A 16,863-nucleotide genomic window follows, 5' to 3' on the forward strand; every position below is an offset into this window, starting at 1 on the left:
CTCAGTGCCCCTGAGGACAACATGTAGTGGACATGTCTGTGTGAGTGACCCTGTTATTAAGAGACCCTTTCCGTGTGGCTGTATCACACACTGTGACTGAGCATAAACCATAAATGCCGGGAGGTACAGGAGGGCAGGTGCAAATAGGAGAGGGGGCATGGAGCTGTGATGTCATCATTGCCGCCAATCACATAATGGAGCCTCCGCACTGTGTACGTCACTGGTGCAATAACAGAGTTCGGGAGTTTGGCCTAATCCCTCGGGAGCTTCCCGGATATTCTGGGAGAGGAGGCTGTAATAAAGGGGCATAATAAAGGGGTGTGTGGTCACGGTGTAACATTGTCATATAAACGTCTCACGTAACACTGAGCACATCACAGGTCCCAGCAGCTTTCTGCTTCATGACACCAGAATGTTACTGTTGGCATCAGAAACGGCTGCTGCTATGTGTCCCCGGTGCTGTGTGTCCCAGGTGCTGTGTGTCCCCGGTGCTGTGTGTCCCCGGTGCTGTGTGTCCCCGGTGCTGTGTATCCCCGGTGCTGTGTGTCCCAGGTGCTGTGTGTCCCCGGTGCTCTGTATCCCCGGTGCTGTGTGTCCCAGGTGCTGTGTGTCCCAGGTGCTGTGTGTCCCTGGTGCTGTGTGTCCCAGGTGCTGTGTGTCCCAGGTGCTGTGTGTCCCAGGTACTGTGTGTCCCCGGTGCTCTGTATCCCCGGTGCTGTGTATCCCTGGTGCTGTGTGTCCCAGGTGCTGTGTGTCCCCGGTGCTCTGTATCCCCGGTGCTGTGTGTCCCAGGTGCTGTGTGTCCCCGGTGCTGTGTGTCCCTGGTGCTGTGTGTCCCAGGTGCTGTGTGTCCCAGGTGCTGTGTGTCCCAGGTGCTGTGTGTCCCCGGTGCTCTGTATCCCCGGTGCTGTGTATCCCTGGTGCTGTGTGTTCCCGGTGCTGTGTGTCCCCGGTGCTGTGTGTCCCCGGTGCTCTGTATCCCCGGTGCTGTGTATCCCTGGTGCTGTGTGTTCCCGGTGCTGTGTGTCCCCGGTGCTGTGTGTCCCCGGTGCTCTGTATCCCCGGTGCTGTGTATCCCTGGTGCTGTGTGTTCCCGGTGCTGTGTGTCCCCGGTGCTCTGTATCCCCGGTGCTGTGTGTCCCCGGTGCTGTGTGTCCCCGGTGCTGTGTGTGTCCCCGGTGCTGTGCCTGGTGCTGTGTATCCCTGGTGCTGCATATCCCTGGTGCTGTGTGTCCCTGGTGCTGTGCCTGGTGCTGTGCCTGGTGCTGTGTGTCCCCGGTGCTGTGCCTGGTGCTGTGTATCCCTGGTGCTGTGTGTCCCCGATGCTGTGCCTGGTGCTGTGTATCCCTGGTGCTGTGCCTGGAGCTGTGTGTCCCCGGTGCTGTGCCTGGAGTTGTGTATCCCCGGTGCTGTGCCTGGTGTGGTGTATCCCTGGTGCTGTGTGTCCCTGGTGCTGTGTGTCCCCGGTGCTGTGCCTGGTGTTGTGTATCCCTGGTGCTGTGCCTGGAGCTGTGTGTCCCAGGTGCTGTGCCTGGTGTGGTGTATCCCTGGTGCTGTGTGTCCCTGGTGCTGTGTGTCCCCGGTGCTGTGTGTCCCCGGTGCTGTGTATCCCCGGTGCTGTGTATCCCTGGTGCTGTGCCTGGAGCTGTGTGTCCCCGGTGCTGTGCCTGGTGTGGTGTATCCCTGGTGCTGTGTGTCCCTGGTGCTGTGTCCCCCGATGCTGTGCCTGGTGTTGTGTATCCCTGGTGCTGTGTGTCCCTGGTGCTGTGTGTCCCCGGTGCTGTGCCTGGTGCTGTGTATCCCTGGTGCTGTGTATCCCTGGTGCTGTGTGTCCCCGCTGCTGTGCCTGGTGCTGTGTATCCCTGGTGCTGTGTATCCCTGGTGCTGTGTGTCCCCGGTGCTGTGCCTGGTGCTGTGTATCCCTGGTGCTGTGTATCCCTGGTGCTGTGTGTCCCCGGTGCTGTGCCTGTTGCTGTGTATCCCTGGTGCTGTGTATCCCTGGTGCTGTGTGTCCCCGGTGCTGTGCCTGGTGCTGTGTATCCCTGGTGCTGTGTATCCCTGGTGCTGTGTGTCCCCGGTGCTGTGCCTGTTGCTGTGTGTCCCCAGTGCTGTGTGTCCCGGTGCTGTGCCTGGTGCTGTGTATCCCTGGTGCTGTGTATCCCTGGTGCAGTGTGTCCCTGGTGCTGTGCCTGGTGCTGTGTATCCCTGGTGCTGTGTATGCCTGGTGCTGTGTGTCCCCGGTGCTGTGTGTCCCCGGTGCTGTGTGTCCCCGGTGCTGTGTATCCCCGGTGCTGTGTGTCCCCGGTGCTGTGCCTGGTGCTGTGTATCCCTGGTGCTGCGTGTCCCTGGTGCTGTGCCTGGTGCTGTGCCTGGTGCTGTGTATCCCTGGTGCTGTGTATCCCTGGTGCTGTGTATCCCTGGTGCTGTGCCTGGAGCTGTGTGTCCCCGGTGCTGTGTGTCCCCGGTGCTGTGCCTGGTGTTGTGTATCCCTGGTGCTGTGCCTGGTGTGGTGTATCCCTGGTGCTGTGTGTCCCTGGTGCTGTGTGTCCCCGGTGCTGTGCCTGGTGTTGTGTATCCCTGGTGCTGTGCCTGGAGCTGTGTGTCCCCGGTGCTGTGCCTGGTGTGGTGTATCCCTGGTGCTGTGTGTCCCTGGTGCTGTGTGTCCCCGGTGCTGTGCCTGGTGCTGTGTATCCCTGGTGCTGTGCCTGGAGCTGTGTCCCCCCGATGCTGTGCCTGGTGTGGTGTATCCCTGGTGCTGTGTGTCCCTGGTGCTGTGTCCCCCCGATGCTGTGCCTGGTGTTGTGTATCCCTGGTGCTGTGTGTCCCTGGTGCTGTGTGTCCCCGGTGCTGTGCCTGGTGCTGTGTATCCCTGGTGCTGTGTATCCCTGGTGCTGTGTGTCCCCGCTGCTGTGCCTGGTGCTGTGCCTGGTGCTGTGTATCCCTGGTGCTGTGTATCCCTGGTGCTGTGTGTCCCCGGTGCTGTGCCTGGTGCTGTGTATCCCTGGTGCTGTGTATCCCTGGTGCTGTGTGTCCCCGGTGCTGTGCCTGTTGCTGTGTGTCCCCAGTGCTGTGTGTCCCGGTGCTGTGCCTGGTGCTGTGTATCCCTGGTGCTGTGTATCCCTGGTGCAGTGTGTCCCCGGTGCTGTGCCTGGTGCTGTGTATCCCTGGTGCTGTGTATCCCCGGTGCTGTGTGTCCCCGGTGCTGTGTGTCCCCGGTGCTGTGTGTCCCCGGTGCTGTGTGTCCCCGGTGCTGTGTGTCCCCGGTGCTGTGTGTCCCCGGTGCTGTGTGTGCCTGGTGCTGTGTATCCCTGGTGCTGTGTATCCCTGGTGCTGCATATCCCTGGTGCTGTGTGTCCCTGGTGCTGTGCCTGGTGCTGTGTCCCCCCGGTGCTGTGTGTCCCCGGTGCTGTGCCTGGTGCTGTGTTTTCCTGGTGCTGTGTATCCCTGGTGCTGTGTATCCCTGGTGCTGTGTGTCGCCGGTGCTGTGTGTCCCCGGTGCTGTGTGTCCCCGGTGCTGTGTGTCCCCGGTGCTGTGTGTCCCCGGTGCTGTGTGTCCCCGCTGCTGTGTGTACCCGGTGCTGTGTGTCCCTGAATGCGCAGGCGATGGAATCAGGAACATTCAGCTTCTATTGTGTTTTGTAGCCTTATGGGAAGAAAGGGGCTGATGTGATGCCAACACTGGATATGACCCTGTTTGACTGGACAGATTATGAAGACATGAAGCCGGACACATGGCCCTCGCCAAAGAAAGGTAATTACATGGCGCAAATGATGGAAGGCCTCTACCTTCTTGTGCTTCTCCTTACTTTACTTCCGCCTACTTCTTACCCCCCTCCAGGGCACCTAACACTTGGTTGCTTACACACTGTTGCATATCTAGGTGTTATGGTCACTTATGTATCAATGTATATTATCCACGTCCTTGTCCTATGTTTTACTGTAAGTCCGTTGTCAAATTATTTGTTTATGTACTATGTAAGGCGCTGCGGAACACTTGTGGCGCCATATAAATAAACAATAATAATAATAATAATGGAAGGAGACGTTTAACACTCCTCTCATATGATTTAACACAAACCTTTATATTGTGCATGAAACAAATTCACTAACATATATATAATTATATATATATATATATATATATATATATATATATATATATATATAGTCACCATAGCAGCGGCACTCCAGGGGAAAAAACGCAGTCTGGACAGGAATGATTGTCAACGTTTCAATGCTTTACTGCATCGTTTTCAAGACATAATGAGACATTAAGAAAATGTACTTACATATACCCTTACACCCCACCACGTGCAAGACGCCGCAGCTTCCGGGTCCAACCCTGGTCCGCCCACTAGTGACGTCACAGGTGCGACCCGTTGCCATGACGACAATATAACATATACACATAACCACATAAACAGGAGGCAATATAACAATAATACATCTAAATAGACATGCAGATCACATTTAGTTATATCCACTCATAACTGAACAAAATACTCCGGAATTATTATAGCATATTGGTAATATATCAATGCTACTTTATCAAGTCAGAGGCATGTTATCAGGACATATATGCGTCAATTATGATCAAATAATACATAGGCATAATAGCCCAACCCTCCTCATTCACAAACCGGCCCAGACAGAAGTCCGTGGTCGGCATCAAAACATATGTTGGCATCATAATACAATCTTATATAGCACTAACACACTCCTACAAAAAGCAATGTAGGCCTAAGTGTTCATTCAAACCCTTAGGACTTAATGTTCCTAATCGATGTATCCAACGCGATTTACACTGCAGCAATTTTAAGGACCTATTGCCCCCTCGACTCAATGGAGGTATATGGTCAATGATGGTATACCTGAGTGTCGCCAAACTATGATTAGCAACAGCGAAGTGTCTCGCCACAGGCTGTTCACTAGTACCTGTTTTGAGGGCCACCCTAATTATATATATATATACATTGTTGGTCTATCCTAGGACAGACTGAGGTCGGCACTCCGGGACTTACATGCAAAAAAATTGACTTGAGTCTCACCAACATTTCAGAGCCCAACCAGCTCTTTATCAGGCTGTATATATCGCAGGGGATCTGCACTCACCATAATAACTAACAGTAATAACAAGTCTCTAGTCTATTGCTCAGAATCGTCACATGGAAATAGCGATCACATGTTATGGTGCGTACACCCTGGGCGATTAAAGTGGACGACTGAACGATAACGATATCGTTCAGTCGTCCACTTTATCGTCCATTTTTTACACAAAAATGATGAACGATAACGACGACGCGCTTTCCCGCGGGTCGTTCGTCATCATCGTTCATCGGGATAACATGCAGGACAACCTGACGATGTCGCCAGGTTGCTGCATGTTGGGGAAAGGGGGAGAGAGCCCGGCGCTGAACGATATCGTTAATGATATCATTCAGCGGCTGCCATGAACGACACTGAGCACACCCTGCCGGGGACACACTAGACTATATCGCTCAGGGAGCATACCGTGTAGTGTGTATGCACCATTAGGGTTACACTCAGGGTATGCTATCTGGTCTACAGCTCACAGCAACTTTGCTTTTATACGTGAGACAGTCACCTAGCATACCTGTTACTTAGCACACCTTGTTACCTAGCACACCTTGTTACCTAGCACACCTGTTACCTAGCACACCTTGTTACCTAGCATACCTGTTACCTAGCACGCCTTGTTACCTAGCACGCCTTGTTACCTAGCACACCTGTTACCTAGCACACCTGTTACCTAGCACACCTTGTTACCTAGCACACCTGTTACCTAGCGCACCTTGTTACCTAGCGCACCTGTTACCTAGCGCACCTGTTACCTAGCGCACCTTGTTACCTAGCGCACCTTGTTACCTAGCGCACTTGTTACCTAGCACACCTTGTTACCTAGCACACCTGTTACCTAGCACACCTTGTTACCTAGCACACCTGTTACCTAGCACACCTTGTTACCTAGCACACCTGTTGCAAAGCACCTAGAAAACAGCTGACACAAGATAGATTACACAGGTTAAAAGGGGTGCATGAACCAGATAGAATACCCTGAGAGTGTAACACTAATGTGATCGCTATTTCCATGTTATAATTCTTGCAGTAAAGTGGGGTCCCGTGATGGGGGCTACAAGCTTAAATGTATTGATCAATTTGTGAACCAAAACCCCACTGTGTATTATTATTGTTGTTAGTCATTATGGTGAGTGCAGAGCCCCTGTGATCTCTATTTAAACAATGTGGTCACATACCATATTGCACCCTAAATCTAGGCATGGTGAGTGTCATTGATTAGTGCTTTTTGTTAAATATATTTATATACTGTATATATGACATCCACTTGCCACATCATCAGATTATAGTCTTGAAATGTTGATATGCAATACCCAGCCCCAGTGGGTTCATTATATGGATGTATCAAGTGGTTGCGAGTGCCGTCTAGGGAACATTTCTACTTTGTACTTATCGTAGAGACGGGCACCTAATAAAGCTGTGTTAATTGTGGAGTGACCGCCGCTTGCATACCCAAAACACAATGTAAGGTTATTTAACATGTCATAAAATAGACTATGCAACCGCCTGGTATAGCTGTACAGTAAATAAGTAAGTTGATTCCCTATTTCCCCAGGGGAATAGATCAGCCCCAGCACGGCACCTATAGCGAGTCCCTGCTCTGTTCCATAACACACTGATTGGCAGTCTCGCCGCTATCACCTGTTTCTGTAAGATTGCCGTTAATGTTATGTAGTGACGTCGGAGGGGAGGGGTCTTATCATGTACATTGTCTGATTGCAGGCAAGCACAGAGAAAAGATAAATGCTACCTCACTGTCTGAGGAACCGTGTGACCATCACCTGGACTGCCTCCCAGGTAAGAGCCGTGTGACGTTTATATGACCAATCCGCCCATACATTACTCTTCCCGCTCACTGGATGGAGGTTATAGGGACATTAACATGTCATAGGCAACACGGCACTAACTGCTCCTTCCCTCTGTCCTCTGGTAAGTCTTGGAGGCGAGAGTGGGAGGAAGTAATCAGTTGGCATGAGAGGCGGCATTTGTTGAACCAAGAGGGCAGACAGGAGAGTGAAGGGAGATGAGATCAGAGATGTAAATGGGAGAGGAGTGGGTGAGGGCTTTGTAAGTTAGTGTGAGAACCTTGAATTGGGTTATGAAGGGGAAGGGGAGCCAGTGGAGGGTGTCACGACCCTGTCTAGTTGTCACCTTTTTTGCCTTGACACTTACCTTGTCAGCTTCCCCATGGATCTGTGTGTGTAATTTGCCTGGAGGATTGCACCTGGCCTCTCCTCTGTCTGTGAGCACTGCTAGCCCTGATTGGAATCACAGGTGTGGTTCTGATTCTCAGAGCTGCAGAGATGAATACTCCCTCTGCATGTTGTGCCTTCCACCACTCAGAATGCTACTACCAGACCACCTGTCCGTATCCACCAATTGCTGCCAGACCCATGGTATATATATCCTCCCCTGATAGCATTCTGGGCCTGAACATCTTGTCTTCCCGTGGTGTATGGTTCGTGCTGTTTCTGCATTCTAGTGTATCCCTGAAACCTGCTACAGCAGCCCCTGGTGCAATCCAGAAAACCTGTTACAGCTATACCTGGCAATCCAGTAAACCTGCTGGCAGCAACCCCCGGTGCTTCCAGAAAACCTGCTACAGCTAAACCTGGCAATCCAGTAAACCTGCTGGCAGCAACCCTTGGTGCATCCCGAAAACCTGCTACAGTAATACTTGGCATCCAGTCGTCCTGTTACAGCAATGCCTGGCTTGTGCTCTGCTGCTAGTCCTACTCCTGGTTGGTCCCTGGCACTCTGTAAACCTGCATCGTGTCACCCTGCCTTGCTTCCTGCTGTGGATCAACTCCTGCCCCTTTTACCTACCTATTCCCTCCCTGAACCTAAAATTCCCAAACCTACCCATTCCTTCCTGAAACCTGTTATTCCCAATTATCCAATCCAGCCTGCACCTGAGTTCCAGCCTTTGTCATAGAAATTCCAGATTACCCTGTTTAGCCCTCGTCTCAGCATTACCTGACTTCCCTTCAGCCATTGTCACATTATTCCAGTCCAGAGTCAAGTTCCAAGCTCACCAGTTCAGTCCACGTTGTTCCAGTCCAGAGTCAAGTTCTTAGTTCATCAGTTCAATTCAACAAGTCTTCCTGCCGGCCCCAGTCCGGTCCCTCCAGTTCCTGTCATTTATCATCAAAGGCAGTTTTCACTGCTACACAAGTCTTGTAAATAGAGCTACAGTATCTACATCATCTGTGGTTCCAGTCATGCCGGACTCCGTTGAAACCCGATCACCACCTGAGACACGTAACTCGCAGACACGAATTGTGACAGAGTGTTCAGGCCCAACGATGGTGGCGGTTCAAGCAACTATTAAGGGACTAGATGCTTTCCATAACCTGGTCACCCGCTTGGATTCACAGGAGGCCGTATAGCATCAAGTGCTACAGCTTTTGAAAATCCTGAATAACCGGCTAGATGTTACCCAAACCTTACCTGAACCCCTAACTACCTTCCATCGACTGCTGGAACAGCTTCAGGCTCTACTCAGCAACATTTTTCAGATCATTCCTGAATTTCTTAGAGCTGCCTCTGTCTCGACTAAAACCTCTGCCTTGGAATCCCTAAGAAACGAGGATTCTTCCGAACCAAGTAATGTCAGACATCGTAGTTACCCACGCCCCAAGCTCTCTGTGGCCGAACGCCATCGGCGCAAATATTTACAGCTCTGCCTCTATTGTGGGAGTTCTGACCACTTCATTAAAGACTGTTTCCTTTGCAACTCCAGCAGTGGTTCCAAGTGTCAACGTCTCAGTGCCCGCTCCGGTCCCAGCCCGGATTCTGCCCGCTCCGGTCCCAGCCCGGATTCTGCCCGCTCCGGTCCCAGCCCGGATTCTGCCCGTTCCGGTCCCAGCCCGGATTCTGCCGGTCCGGTAGGGGACTCCAGTTGGCACCCCAGGAAGGGGTCTCAAGTCTCGCACCCCAGGAGGGGGTCTCAAGTCTCGCACCCCAGGAGGGGGTTTCAAGTTCCTGTTATCAGGGAGAAGTGTCTGTTTGTGCTACCAAGAATTTGTCCTCCACTTCCCTGAAGTCCAAACAAGGTCAAGTTTTCAAGGGCCAACGTGCTGAATTTGAGGCATCCCAAGAGAGCAGCACTTTTGAATCTGTAACCCAGAACATGACTTGTGCACACACCTCCTTGTCCCCTTTCTGCTACTGTTCCTCCCAAAATTCTGATCCTGTCCTTCCCAGCCACATATTTCCACAGGAGTTACCAGAGATTCCTTGTCCGTTGGTTGGCACAAAACGTTCTCGCAGCAAAAAGAAGAATCGGCGAAGGTCTTGAACTATCTCCTTTGTAGACTTTCTACTCCAAGTATCCCAAGAAATTGAGAATTGGGAAGATGTCTGAAGAAAGTTTTTGTTTTGGTGTCCGGAGTCCACCCATAAAGAGGGGGGTACTGTCACGACCCTGTCTAGTTGTCACCTTTTTTGCCTTGACACTTACCTTGTCAGCTGCTCCATGGATCTGTGTGTGTAATTTGCCTGGGGGATTTGCCCTGATTATTGCACCTGGCCTCTCCTCTGTCTGTGAGCACTGCTAGCCCTGATTGGAATCACAGGTGTGGTTCTGATTCTCAGAGCTGCAGAGATGAATACTCCCTCTGCATGTTGTGCCTTCCACCACTCAGAATGCTACTACCAGACCACCTGTCCGTATCCACCAATTGCTGCCAGACCCATGGTATATATATCCTCCCCTGATAGCATTCTGGGCCTGAACATCTTGTCTTCCCGTGGTGTATGGTTCGTGCTGTTTCTGCATTCTAGTGTATCCCTGAAACCTGCTACAGCAGCCCCTGGTGCAATCCAGAAAACCTGTTACAGCTATACCTGGCAATCCAGTAAACCTGCTGGCAGCAACCCCCGGTGCTTCCAGAAAACCTGCTACAGCTAAACCTGGCAATCCAGTAAACCTGCTGGCAGCAACCCTTGGTGCATCCCGAAAACCTGCTACAGTAATACTTGGCATCCAGTCGTCCTGTTACAGCAATGCCTGGCTTGTGCTCTGCTGCTAGTCCTACTCCTGGTTGGTCCCTGGCACTCTGTAAACCTGCATTGTGTCTCCCTGCCTTGCTTCCTGCTGTGGATCAACTCCTGTCCCTTTTTACCTACCTATTCCCTCCCTGAACCTAAAATTCCCAAACCTACCCATTCCTTCCTGAAACCTGTTATTCCCAATTATCCAATCCAGCCTGCACCTGAGTTCCAGCCTTTGTCATAGAAATTCCAGATTACCCTGTTTAGCGCTCGTCTCAGCATTACCTGACTTCCCTTCAGCCATTGTCACATTATTCCAGTCCAGAGTCAAGTTCCAAGCTCACCAGTTCAGTCCACGTTGTTCCAGTCCAGAGTCAAGTTCTTAGTTCATCAGTTCAATTCAACAAGTCTTCCTGCCGGTCCCAGTCCGGTCCCTCCAGTTCCTGTCATTTATCATCAAAGGCAGTTTTCACTGCTACACAAGTCTTATAAATAGAGCTACAGTATCTACATCATCTGTGATTCCAGTCATGCCGGACTCCGTTGAAACTCGATCACCACCTGAGACAGGTAACTCGCAGACACCAATTGTGACAGAGGGCTTGTAGGAGAGGGGAGGCAGATGTAGAGCGTTTGGAGAGGCAGCAGCGTTGAGGACAGACTGGAGAGGAGAGAGATGGGAGTTGGGGAGGCCAGATAGGAGAAGGTTACAGTAGTCCAATCTGGAGATCACCAGTGAGTGTATGAAGATTTTAGTGGCATCCTGGGTGAGATAGGGACTGATCCTAGAAATATATTAGAGATAGAAATGACAGGACTGTGGGAGGTGCTGATTGTGTGGTATGAAGGAGAGAGAGGAGTCCAGGATAACTCCAAAATAGCGCACCTTGGGGCTAGAGGAGATAGTTGTGCCCTCAATAGATAAAGAAATAGCGGGACATGATGTTATGTGGTAGGGACAGTTGGAGATACGAGTGAGGAGAGAGGGGGAGAGCTCAGGGGAGGAAAGGTAGATCTGAGTATCATCAGTATAGAGAGAATAATTGAGGTTAAAAGAGCTGATGAGTTCACCTAGAGAGGACGTATAGAGGGAGAATAGGAGAGGTCCAAGAACAGAACTTTGGGGGCACAATCGAGGCCTCAATAACAAGTGCTTTGATGACTGTATGTGCACTGAAGGTCGGTATCACATGCTACATGAGTCAGTGCAGTCAGCCAGTTGGGATTTACACTGCAGGTCTCCTGGTGTAGTGATGTGGGGCCCCTACACTGCAGGTCTCCTGGTATAGTGATGTGGGGCCCCTACACTGCAGGTCTCCTGGTGTAGTGATGTGAGGCCCCTACACTGCAGGTCTCCTGGTGTAGTGATGTGAGGCCCCTACACTGCAGCTCTCCTGGTGTAGTGATGTGGGGCCCCTACACTGCAGCTCTCCTGGTGTAGTGATGTGGGGCCCCTACACTGCAGGTCTTCTGGTGTAGTGATGTGGGGCCCCTACACTGCAGGTCTTCTGGTGTAGTGATGTGAGGCCCCTACACTGCAGGTCTCCTGGTGTAGTGATGTGGGGCCCCTACACTGCAGGTCTCCTGGTGTAGTGATGTGGGGCCCCTACACTGCAGGTCTCCTGGTATAGTTATAATCAGGCTGAATACTGCGGCTTATAGAATGTTTGTGCTGATAAAAATAATAAGTAACAAACAATAAAAAAATGTAAGTAGAAAATTAAAAGCGTAGTAAAAAGAGCCAGGCTCACTGTCACTATAATGGGAGAAGCAGCAGCCTAGTGCCCGTGGTCCATGGTGCAGGCAGGAAGGTGAGCAGGGACTTTCTCAGGCTCTCTCGCAGGACATATGGTGGCCTGGAATCAGATCAGTTACTTGTCCTGTGTGCCGAGTGTGTACAGTACACGGGGGGACACCTGTGTGCCGAGTGTGTACAGTACACGGGGGGGACACCTGTGTGCCGAGTGTGTACAGGACATTATTATTCTCCTTCACTTTCAGGTTCCTGCTGTGATTTACGGGAGCACCTCTGCAAGCCGCACAACCGAGGCCTCAATAACAAGTGCTTTGATGACTGTATGTGCACTGAAGGTCGGTATCACATGCTACATGAGTCAGTGCAGTCAGCCAATTGGGATATATGGTAGATCAGCAGACCCGTGGCAGAGTGACATATAAACATTGCGCAGTCACAAGGTTATGCCTCCCGAATGTTGTACTGTAAGCATCGGATAGGGACACAAATGTTGTAAGCATCAGATGGGGCGGAGGGGAATACAGCTCCAGGCTTCCTTATAAAAATAGGCCCATTATTATGACAGCATTGTAATGAGCGCTAAGCTCCGCCCCCCGGCGCTAAGCCTTGCCCCCGCGATCGCGGACCCTCCACGATCGCGGACCCCCCGCGACCCCCCCCCCTCTCCCTTAATTACACTTACCTGCATGATCCGGGCCACCAGTGATGTCCTCCATGCCCCTGATCAGGTGATCTCCCATACTGCACTGGGACCCGATCACCTGATGACCACACTATGGGAGACCAGCTCACCGGAGGGGAGACATCACCGGAGGCCCGACCACCGGTCCCTGGAGTCAGGTAAGTAAAAATTTTTTTTACATCTTTTGTTTTTACAGTAATCAGCTTGGGCTCTGTTTAGAACACACAGCTGTTATGGGAAATGCGATCTGCTTTACTAAACATAAGTGATACTTAGGGGTTGGAGTAGAATTTTACGAATTCTACTCCAATTGCCCTGTAATAACTATAGGTGATGCTAAAATAATGTGAAAAGGGTGTGACAACACAAAACAGCCTTTATCACTTTATTTTAGTAAAAATAATGTTAATAAATAGAGCCCCAACAGAGCACTGGTTTTCTCCACATGGTACTGGACACACCCACACAGGGTGATATACCGCAGTGTATTACATGGCAGCAGCCACGTCATGTCTGGTACACACCCACACAGCACTGGTCCCACCCACACAGCACTGGTCCCACCCACACAGCACTGGTCCCACCCACACAGCACTGGTCACACCCACATGACACTGACCACACCTACAGAGCACTGGTCATCCCCACATAACACTGACCCCACCTCCATAGCACTGGTCATCCCCAAATTATACTGACCACACATACAGAGCACTGGTCATCCCCACATGACACTGACCACACCTACAGAGCACTGGTTACACCCACATGACACTGACCACACCTACAGAGCACTGGTCATCCCCAAATGACACTGACCACACCTACAGAGCACTGGTCATCCCCACATGACACTGATCACACCTACATAACACTAGTTATCTCCACATGACACTGACCACACCTACAGAGCACTGGTCATCCCCATATGAAACTGGCCACACCTACAGAGCACTGGTCATCCCCACATGACACTGACCACACCTACATAGCACTGGTCATCCCCAAATGACACGGACCACACCTACATAGCACTGGTCATCCCCACATGACACTGATCACACCTACATAACACTAGTTATCTCCACATGAAACTGGCCACACCTACAGAGCACTGGTCATCCCCACATGACACTGACCACACCTACATAGCACTGGTTACACCCACATAACACTGACCACACCTACACAGCACTGGTTATCCCAAACATTAAAGCAGCCTTGTGCTATCCGCTCTCCATTACTATACAGTATTCCCAGCTCTCTCTTATGTGTGAGTAATACAGTATTAGGGTGCTATGTATTGCAGCAGCCTTGTGCTATCCGCTCTCCATTACTATACAGTATTCCCAGCTCTCTTATGTGTGAGTAATACAGTATTAGGGTGCTATGTCTTACAGCAGCCTTGTGCTATCCGCTCTCCATTACTATACAGTATTCCCAGCTCTCTTATGTGTGAGTAATACAGTATTAGGATGCTATGTCTTACAGCAGCCTTGTGCTATCCGCTCTCCATTACTATACAGTATTCCCAGCTCTCTTATGTGTGAGTAATACGGTATTAGGATGCTATGTCTTACAGCAGCCTTGTGCTATCCGCTCTCCATTACTATACAGTATTCCCAGCTCTCTTATGTGTGAGTAATACGGTATTAGGATGCTATGTCTTACAGCAGCCTTGTGCTATCCGCTCTCCATTACTATACAGTATTCCCAGCTCTCTCTTATGTGTGAGTAATACGGTATTAGGGTGCGATGTCTTACAGCAGCCTTGTGCTATCCGCTCTCCATTACTATACAGTATTCCCAGCTCTCTCTTATGTGTGAGTAATACGGTATTAGGATGCTATGTCTTACAGCAGCCTTGTGCTATCCGCTCTCCATTACTATACAGTATTCCCAGCTCTCTTATGTGTGAGTAATACGGTATTAGGGAGCTATGTCTTACAGCAGCCTTGTGCTATCCGCTCTCCATTACTATACAGTATTCCCAGCTCTCTCTTATGTGTGAGTAATACGGTATTAGGGAGCTATGTCTTACAGCAGCCTTGTGCTATCCGCTCTCCATTACTATACAGTATTCCCAGCTCTCTCTTATGTGTGAGTAATACGGTATTAGGGAGCTATGTCTTACAGCAGCCTTGTGCTATCCGCTCTCCATTACTATACAGTATTCCCAGCTCTCTCTTATGTGTGAGTAATACGGTATTAGGGAGCTATGTCTTACAGCAGCCTTGTGCTATCCGCTCTCCATTACTATACAGTATTCCCAGCTCTCTCTTATGTGTGAGTAATACGGTATTAGGGTGCTATGTCTTACAGCAGCCTTGTGCTATCCGCTCTCCATTACTATACAGTATTCCCAGCTCTCTTATGTGTGAGTAATACGGTATTAGGATGCTATGTCTTACAGCAGCCTTGTGCTATCCGCTCTCCATTACTATACAGTATTCCCAGCTCTCTTTTATGTGTGAGTAATACGGTATTAGGATGCTATGTCTTACAGCAGCCTTGTGCTATCCGCTCTCCATTACTATACAGTATTCCCAGCTCTCTTATGTGTGAGTAATACAGTATTAGGGTGCTATGTCTTACAGCAGCCTTGTGCTATCCGCTCTCCATTACTATACAGTATTCCCAGCTCTCTTATGTGTGAGTAATACAGTATTAGGGTGCGATGTCTTACAGCAGCCTTGTGCTATCCGCTCTCCATTACTATACAGTATTCCCAGCTCTCTCTTATGTGTGAGTAATACGGTATTAGGGAGCTATGTCTTACAGCAGCCTTGTGCTATCCGCTCTCCATTACTATACAGTATTCCCAGCTCTCTCTTATGTGTGAGTAATACAGTATTAGGGTGCGATGTCTTACAGCAGCCTTGTGCTATCCGCTCTCCATTACTATACAGTATTCCCAGCTCTCTCTTATGTGTGAGTAATACAGTATTAGGGTGCGATGTCTTACAGCAGCCTTGTGCTATCCGCTCTCCATTACTATACAGTATTCCCAGCTCTCTTATGTGTGAGTAATACGGTATTAGGATGCTATGTCTTACAGCAGCCTTGTGCTATCCGCTCTCCATTACTATACAGTATTCCCAGCTCTCTCTTATGTGTGAGTAATACGGTATTAGGGAGCTATGTCTTACAGCAGCCTTGTGCTATCCGCTCTCCATTACTATACAGTATTCCCAGCTCTCTCTTATGTGTGAGTAATACGGTATTAGGGAGCTATGTCTTACAGCAGCCTTGTGCTATCCGCTCTCCATTACTATACAGTATTCCCAGCTCTCTCTTATGTGTGAGTAATACGGTATTAGGGTGCTCACACATTACTATGGTCATGTACAGAGCTGTATAATGATGCTGCAGGTACCAGGGCACGTTGTGTATAGGGAATAGGGATTGGCGTATGGTACATTACATCACTGCTTGTATATAAAGGCAGAGCACAATCGGGTGTTATTACAGCTGTCACCAGTCATTATATGGAGTTAGTAGAAGTTATGTGTTATGGACATCCGTGTCCTCACTAATGGGGCATATACACTAGGCGATATCGTTCCATGTGCGCTCCCGGGGGGTCGTTACCGATATATATCCCCGGTCAGCTGTACATGCAGCCCAATCTGGGGGTATCGTGAACGGTGCCATGGTCAGAGCACAATTTAAGATTCAGCGGGTGATAATAAGAATATAACTGGTTGATAAATCTCCGCTATAGACCCCATGGTCATCAGTGCACGGCTTGGGATAATGTGAGGAGTATCGTACACGCCGTAATCAGTCACTTCCTGAGAGGCCACATTGGTAGTGATATACCGCAGTGTATTACATGGCAGCAGCCACGTCATGTCTGGTACACGGTAACCCGCGGGCGCAGCTGCTGACTCTGACCATGCATTGGGCCCACCTGAGATCAGGCTGCATGACTGTACTGCAGGGCAGTGATGATGTCACAGCTGGCGTGTAATAGTGATGTCAGAGTGCTGTACCATGCGTACACTGAGCTACAGCTTCCCTATAACATAGAAAGCAGACATTAGGGAAGAAGCTGTTGTGGGTGATATATAAATGATATCTATTATACAGACAGGCTAAATTACCTGATTGAGTATAAGTGAATTTACTGACAGTTGTTGCCCATGAATGTAACAATACAGTATTGTGTAAGCTTCCCAGTGTTATGTACTTATATCTACCTCTATTTATACAGGTCTCCGCTGTTACGCCAAATTCCACCGCCATCAAAGAGTAACCAGGAGGAAGGGCCGCTGCGTCAATCCCGAGTCCATCATCAAAGATCAGGGATCATTTATTTCTGTATGAGATA

The 16,863-nt window shown here is 50.1% G+C and overlaps 1 protein-coding gene across 1 annotated transcript in view; it reads left to right on the forward strand.

Annotated features, from left to right (window-relative positions):
• DRAXIN (dorsal inhibitory axon guidance protein) overlaps window positions 1-16,863 on the forward strand; it is a 64,048-nt gene that overhangs the window by 45,943 nt on the left and 1,242 nt on the right. The window contains exons 3-6 of the mRNA XM_088466194.1: window positions 3,643-3,751; window positions 6,820-6,894; window positions 12,094-12,183; window positions 16,747-16,863. The exon at window positions 16,747-16,863 is cut by the window's right edge and continues 1,242 nt beyond it. Of these exons, the coding sequence (XP_088322320.1) occupies window positions 3,643-3,751; window positions 6,820-6,894; window positions 12,094-12,183; window positions 16,747-16,859 (387 nt within the window). The 3' untranslated portion in view covers window positions 16,860-16,863. The remainder of the gene's footprint in view (window positions 1-3,642; window positions 3,752-6,819; window positions 6,895-12,093; window positions 12,184-16,746) is intronic.

The sequence above is a fragment of the Taudactylus pleione genome, unplaced genomic scaffold, assembly GCF_031769625.1.
Source record: "Taudactylus pleione unplaced genomic scaffold, aTauple2 ptg002638l, whole genome shotgun sequence".
NCBI lineage: Eukaryota > Metazoa > Chordata > Amphibia > Anura > Myobatrachidae > Taudactylus > Taudactylus pleione.